The sequence below is a fragment of the Haematobia irritans genome, chromosome 4, assembly GCF_050003625.1.
Source record: "Haematobia irritans isolate KBUSLIRL chromosome 4, ASM5000362v1, whole genome shotgun sequence".
Classification (NCBI taxonomy): Eukaryota; Metazoa; Arthropoda; class Insecta; order Diptera; family Muscidae; genus Haematobia; species Haematobia irritans.
In genome coordinates, this window is record NC_134400.1 from 80286485 (window position 1) to 80294755 (window position 8271).

Below are 8271 nucleotides of genomic sequence, written 5' to 3' on the forward strand. Positions count from 1 at the left end.
TTTGAGTTTATAACGATGCCTTTTTGGAGTTTAACAATGAGGAAGGCATATTTATTTGCTTGAATGATTTTGAATAAAGAAAATTAACCCTCTAATGCCCCATTTTGTTTTTGTCCATGTGATAGAATCATTCAGGGTTTCTCAAATAGGCTGTAAAACAAAGCAACACAAATCTGTAAGTATTTTGTATTTTTAATGTTTAGATATTTTTTTTTTCTTAGGGAGGGTTTCACTAAAAGCTTCCAGTTTTATGGAAGACCGCCTAAGGCGGGCTTGGGCATTAGGGGGTTTATTTTGTAATGAACCTTAAAAATATTTACATACATTTAAACAAATTTTGTTATAAATATACAGGGCAACATAATATTACAGCTACAATGTATGAAATGAATAGCTTGATTGGTGTAAATTCTTGAAATGACTTAGAAGACTGTATAGATGTCTTTGATTGACAAAAAAACATTTTTGCAGACTTATACGGGCTGTCACTTTGTTTTCATTGATACAGTAAACTGGTTCATTGACTGTTCAAATCAATCCAAGTCCTCCGAACTCACTCCTGTGTATACAGGTTCTTTTTCTTCTTTAGCTTTTGCGGACGATTCTTTAGATTCTTTTTTCTCGGACGACGGAGTCTCACTTTCATCTTCGGGAGCATCGGCTGCATTAGGAACCCATAATCCGGAGTCAACGCAACGTTTCATGTGATATTTGGCTTCCTCAACAGGCATTGCAGCAATAGTTTTTTGTAAAAGTTCCGTATCCCGGCTTTCAAAGCAGGCTTTTAATTCCTACAAATGAAAAATAGTTTTTGTATTAAATATCTCCAATAATAAAGAAAAATATAAATTTGAGTTCCTTGATATTTTCGCGATTTATAAATCAATTTCATTTATGAATTTGGATATTTTTATCCCTACTTCAATATCATTAATGTCACAAAATTTCCATTTTATAATTTTACACACCCATTTACTACATCTACATTTACTGTTGTATCTAATAATTGATATACAGTACACTCGCGGTAACGTGAACACGCTTTTTCTTACACTAACTACTCCGTAACGCTGAAGAACATGAAATTTGACGTTAAAGGCAGATTCACAATACCAAATACACTTACCTTACGGAAGTTTTTGGTAATCTAGTTTTGCCTTTTTCGTGAAATTTTATTATTAATCTAAATTGCTTTATAAATATGGCAGCCCGATGTATCAGGCTCACTTAGACTATTCAGTCCATTGTGATCCATGTTAAGCTCAATGACAAAGGACCTCCTTTTTATAGCCTAGTCCGAACGGCGTTCCACATTCCAGTGAAACCACTTAGAGAAGCTTTGAAACCCTCAGAAATGTCACCAACATTACTGAGTTGGAATAATCCACCGCTGAAAAACTTTTTGGTGTTCGGTCGTAGCAAGAATCGAACCCACGACCTTGTGTATGCAAGGCGGGCATGCTAACCATTGTACCACGGTGGCTCCCCCATTATAATTCCATACCCACTGATATTTTTCCAATCTCTCTTTTTCTAATTAAATTAAGTTTTTAATATTACTAATAACAAAAATAAAAGACTATCACGCTAGAACGTGTAAAACTCCCGAATATGGCTATGTTTTGTTCTGAAATTCGCTGAAGTTCGTTAACGAGAACTCTCTTGATTTTAATTAGTTGACGTTACCGCGAGTGCACTGTATTACATTATACAAGTTTCCTGTAGGAATTTATTGAACTCACTCAAAATCAATCTAACTTTTTACTAACTAATTTTAGATGACATCTAGCAAACTCAATATTTATGCAGCCTTGAGTCAATTGAATTCTGTTCTAACTCACTTCTTCACGATCAGTAATGAGTTACCTTTTTGTTCACTCAAAGCTGATGACTATGTAAGTAAATAAAGTCATAGAAAAAATCAAATAAGTAAACAAAAAATATATTCACTGCTATAAATGTCATTTGGATTTTTAAATAAATATTGCGATTTCAGAGGACATTTTCCGATGGATTGCGGTAAGTATAAGTAAATGCATAACTAAAATGCAATTTAATAATTGAAATTTGTATTTTTTTATGTAGAACCCAACATAGCGGTATCATTGACGGAACAGTGACCATATAAGATCATATGTGTATCAGTTTATAGGATGTAGTTTTGAGAGCCTAGTGAAACTTAGATTGCTTCTTCTTATGTAGAAGGTCCTTAAATATAATATACCATCATATTTATCTTCGAAATCCATTTTTGGCAATTCGGCCCGGACACAGTCTCTGCAAGTTCCACAGAACCGGTCATAATTATGCAAAGGTCGTTCTGCGTCCGCGCGATACAACTGTGGAATACGTTCGTTCCCTACGAGAGGAGACATTTCTCATCGACTTGTGATCAATTTCGAAACTGTATGTTACAGTTCATCTGAAAATTATATGAAAGTACGAGCTAATGGTAAACCACATATTCATATTCAATCCACATTCGTGTCAGTTATTAGTTTTAAATATTAGGTATAACAGTGAATTTATTAGTTCATAAGATGGTATTATATTTATGTATTAATAATTATAGTGTCAAACATTGGAAAACTGCGTAATTGTATAGGCCAATTTAGGCTTTTTGATTATTGATTGAAATGAATGAATAAATGGAAACTCCCAATAAAGTTTTCAATGGGCTGTTTTCTGTTTAATGGGTATATCAGTAAATCAATTTACCATTTTCTTCTTATATATTATCATTGTTATTTTTTAAGATGCAATTTTTGTAGTAGGGGAAAAGATCCAGAGAAATGCTTTCAAGGCTTTTTGAGTTCCCTGATGAATCCCACTTCCAGTCAGCGAGCTACAACACAATCTCAAAGGAAAGAAAAGCAAAAGAAATTAAGACACTCACGCCTAATTTTAGCAGAACTTATATTTTCGTTATATTATATTTTACATTTTATTTCTTGTAATATAGTTACAAAGGCCAAGTACGCTTATAATTACTTCAGAATAAAATAAATGAAAAATACTAAATAAAATATAATGTTATTACCCAGATAGCTCACCAAAAACTAATCACTTAGACGCTAACTTTTACTGTCCTTATGTATTATCAGTCAAAAGCTAACTCATTTTGAGCTAACTTTTGGTTAGCTGAAACTTATGCAGAGGTGAGTGAGAACTGACTCATTCCAATGACAACACGTGTTAAAACTGAATAGGATTTAACATGGGAAATGAGTGAGGTTTTGAGTCACCTATGACTCAGTTTTGATTAACCATTTGTTAGCTCAAAGTCAGCTCAATTTCCTACAGGGTTACTATTGTGTTATTATACATATCAACTATTGATAAGCGCCTATATTCACAATGATTTACTGACAGTTTATACAAGGAATTTATAGGGAAATAGTAGGTTTAATGTTTACGTTAAATTTTATTTGGGGAAATATGTCTTGTAATGTAGTTTGTTGCCCGTTGGGCTTATTATATTACTGTGAGTAATAAATGAAAATGAAAACAAGTAAATATGGCCGAAAGTCCGGCCAGAACGAGTCTTATGTACACTCCAATATGATTTACATACCAAAGACTGTCATACACAATCGAATTACTTGGGTTTTTGTAGCAGTTACCGATAGGAAGGTATATTAAACATTATTAACAATATCTTTTTTTTTTTTTATTCAACAACGTAATATAAAAAGCCGAAACAGGCCAAATAAAACTATATTACATCTCATAATACTGAATAATACTAATTGTATGTGAGTCAATATGAAGTCTATGGTAGATAAAAACGGCAGAATAAATATATAAGAATCTTTAGTTCTTGATCGTTTTATATAGAGGAATCTATAAATAATTATGAAACGATATGAGCCACTCTTTTCGCATGGTATTTAGATGTCTAAATTTCAACCTATAAGATTAAACTAAAGTGGCCACCCGATTTATTTTCAGGCTCACTCAGACTTTTCAGTCCATTATGATAAACCGTATCTAATAGGTTTCAATCATTTCAGATGGAATTTGCTCCATTATGAAGCTTCGGAAATGGAATCAATGATCCATCAATAACAACTACTTGTACCAAGTTTCAATTTGATAGCTTTTTCGTTCGGAAGTTAGCGTGATTTCCAAAGACGGACGTGGCCAGATCGACTCAGAATTTCACCACGACTCAGGGTAAATGTCAAAGTTAGTTATACGCCCATCCTATGGTAGAGGGTATAAAAATGAAAATTGTTAATTAGAAATCTATTAAAATTACCAACACAGTTTTTGCGTTACGAGCCTAATTCTCGTAGCAATGATGGATAGAAGTTGTTAGCTTTTTAAAAGGATATAAATTGAATATAAACTTCGTTATAAATGTTACGCAACTTCGCCATTTTTCAATTTGGTCTCAATTTTTACTAAGTAAATGTATTATCACCCATATAAATTTTACTTTTATTTTGCTTGTTTGAATACGCAATTTTATAATCGGAGCAAATTTTATAATCGGAGCAAATTGGCTTGCAACAACCTAAATGACCATACCAACCAAATGAAATGATACCCAGCCTTGACTTTTTGACCGATTCGAATCCTCATTCCATTTGACCCTCCTGAAATAAGGAGTCAGTTTAGTGACTAAAATGGGTTATGTACGAACGCAGTCATAAATACTGGATATGGTTTCCATTAAGCTCCTAAAATTTATTTCCTGCCTCTGTATTATTTTTGCAACTTATATCATAAAGGTGGTAATTGTGCTGAAAATCCCTATATTTTCGCTATTACCATTTGTTGAAAAGATAAAAAAAAATAAATGAAAACATAAATATTCCTTTTAAATCTTACATTTTATAAGAAAATACCAATGAAGTTGCTCAAACGTGTGAATTAGAACTTCTTGTATTTATAAAATGTAATTCTTCCATATTTCATGTTAGCCTGATACCGATACAGGCAATTGACGCCCAAATGCATTATTTCTAATTATACAATTATTTTTCGAGCTTTATGGACAGATACAGATTAAGGAACATGGTTAATAGAGCCATTCTTTTAATTATATTAATTGCATTCAAAAACACGAAAGGAAAAAATGTATCTAAATATTATATGACAAACAATTCAAAACAAAAATGTTATCTATTTATGAACAAAAACTGAGTACATGATCAAATTGAATATATGTTGAGTGTAAGTTGAAATGTAGGGTCATACAGTTCCAAATGTGATGTGTATCAGTCATTACTATGGTATAGGTCTCATATACACCGGTCTCCCGTTTTACCTCGTTTTAGTGTCTAGAACGCTCTAATATAACCCAATTTTATTTCTCGTGCGCATTCGGTTATATTGTTTTTTTTTTTTTTTTTATCGAATTTTCTTGTCTAAGCTTAGGAATGAATTTAAAGATCTCTCTAGAATTCGAACAAATATGTTTCTTATAGATCCAGACTCTGTTATTGTATCTTAATTTTCTTAAATCCTACCTTTTAAAAATCTTCTTATGGGAGTATAGGGAAATGAAGCAGCTTTTTCATCTGTTTATGACGAAGTAATTCAGAAGCGATGTCAGCTTTTTCGTCGACTGTCAAGCAGCGACAAAAGCTTTGGACAATGCAAAGATAAGGTCTAAGGTAGTCAGTCAGCCGCTGTCTTGGTATTGCGAAACTCTGATGGTCTAAGTGGTGTCATTCTCTACAACGTAACCTAACCTAACCAAGGGGAAATAATATTATTATATGTGATCCATGATGGTGAGGTTCGACCCAACCGAACTTACAATGTATTTGTCATCTATGATGCGCCTCCTTTATTAGCCTATCATTACTTTATTTATTCGCGTATCATTTTTTCTTATGGTGTTATGGAAAGGTAAAAATGTTGTAGGTGTTGTAGCAGCTAATTTGACAATCCTTAGATCAATATTGACTTCGCTTCGACAGTGTTGTAAATCGAGAATCGAATACGGCAGCTTCGTCGCACTTCCACTGTGGTTCAAAACAACACAGAATCGCTCGAGTCATGAGCACAAAATAATCACCGAAAAACTAATTTAGCTTACAGGCTGCTGATTTATTGGAAATCTAGGCGCATCTACATAGTAGAAGGGACATGCTGACATCGTTAATAGGAAGACAACGATTTATATAGCTTATTTTTTTAACCCTTTAGTTGTTATTGATCATAATTGTATGTCTAAGTTATGTTAGAACAAAACGCACAAATAACAAAAACCAAAGTCTTTAGTCTATAGCATAATTCAGAAAAATAAAATATTGAAGATTTTTATAAGAAACGCATATTTTCTTTTATTTCAAATAAAACTAAATAAGATTTTGGGGGCGCAATACATACATTTTTTTGATTGAAATTTATTGCCCATATCAATTAATAATTTAATTGAATCAATCAAATAGTTGATTGATTTTTTTAATTGATTCAATTAAAACTGTGATTGAATTTTATGTCAAAAACCAATCACATTTTTAATTGGTTCAATCACACAATTAATTGATTCCGTGACAAAAGTCAATTAAATTTTTAATTGAAAATCGTGTTGGTTTTCAATCAAAATTGGTGATTGATACTATCATTTTCGTGATTGAAGACATTTCAATTAAAAAAATGATTGAATCCGCGATTTTCGTGATTGAAATCAAAAAAATTTTTTTGTGTGTATAGGAAATTTTGTCAAAATTTTATTTCTATAGAATTTTTTTTTCAAAATTTTCATTTCTATAGAAAATTTTGTCAAAATTTTATTTCTATAAAAATCTAAATCTACCAAAACATCAACAATTCTACCAAACAGCAAAATCTACCATTTTTTGGTAGAATTCTACCAACTGTGGTAACCGTGGTCACGAAACTTGCCTTCTCACGTCATGACTCACGAGGACTGTATTATCACAAGTATTGTCTTTCACAAGAATTGTCGTGTCACGATACACGAGAACATCCGTGAGCTCGCGTGAGAATGCCTATAATGTGTCAGTGTATACAACGTACACATTCAAACTAGCAAACGCCATATAACTCTCTAATTTTATATGTTCAAAAAGAATGTTACACAACTTCGACTTTTTTTGGATAATTTGAATAGAAAATAAACATTTCAAATTCAACGAAGGGGTGAGATTTTTTTAACCTTAGGTCACTAAACGTCTGATATCTACGAAACACATATATTTACATATATAACTTACATCTGGTAAAGTATCAAATACTTCTAGGGGATCCAGTCCACCAGGGCCTAAACGAGCTTTTCGCTCTTCTTCCTCGGCTTCAGCCATGGCTTCTTTTATTTTCTCCTGGGCTCTCTTCTGTATGCGGGTCTTGAATCCCTCAATTTCACTTTCAAACTGTGCGCGGTATTCCGGTACACAATTCTGTATTTTTGAAAAGAAAGAACCAATACAAGCTCTGGGGTCTACTTCTAATTGCTTGGCCAATTCCAACATGTATTGCATACATATACATTGATGAGCCACATGTGCCATTAATTCGTGTTTTTCTTCCATTTCAAGATTAATGGACCATATGACCAAATAATTTGCAGTCTCATCACAAACCAAATGAGGATGTTGTGTTAGGAAGCGTTTTGAGTCATCATACTTCCGCAGCATACCATACTGTTTACACAACTTCTCATTTTCTTTTACGAAATTTTTCATCTTTACTTCTCTCTCCTCCTCGGTAAGGTTCTCGTCTTGTTTGCGTTCCGGTTGTTTATTTAGTACCGTCTTCTCGAAACCCGGTTTACTTATCGTGTCAACATTCCAAGGCATTTTCTTTTCTTTTTTGACTAGTTCTTCTTCTTTGCGATCTAGTTCCTTTCCCTCTTTTTCAAGTTTCTCTAATTCTTTCTTAACGTCTTCATTATTGCCTTCATTTTTCTTCATGCGGTCCTTACAATCAATGATACGAGCTTGCCACGATTGTCTCGATTTTTTTAATTCGTCCTTTTCTAGTTCCAACTCAGCCATCCGTTCAACTCTTGCTTGATGGCGCCACCGGAAAAGGGATGGTGTGTCAATATTTGGGTGGGTATCATCTTCATCATCAGATATCTGCCGGAAATATACCCATAAATATTTTAAGTACAACTTCTAGCCATTCTTACCTCAATGTTTTTCCATTTACTGTAGTCTACCATAATTAAATGTTATTGTAGTCTTGTATAGCTATTCCAGATTTGTGATCGGCAAACTTTTGCAAATATCGTATATTCGCCAACAAATGTTTATTACTTTAGAATTTACTGGAATACAAAGTCCAAAG

At 33.0% G+C, this 8271-nt stretch overlaps 1 protein-coding gene across 1 annotated transcript; it reads right to left on the bottom strand.

Annotated features, from left to right (window-relative positions):
• On the bottom strand, nucleotides 1–8271 carry Cdc37 (cell division cycle protein 37). The gene is made up of 3 exons (XM_075308693.1): nucleotides 8114–8271; nucleotides 7197–8060; nucleotides 1–791 (listed from the first exon to the last, which is right to left on the bottom strand). The coding sequence occupies exons 1-3, from the start codon at nucleotides 8144–8146 to the stop codon at nucleotides 534–536; spliced, it is 1155 nt and encodes a 384-aa protein (XP_075164808.1). The 5' UTR covers nucleotides 8147–8271; the 3' UTR covers nucleotides 1–533.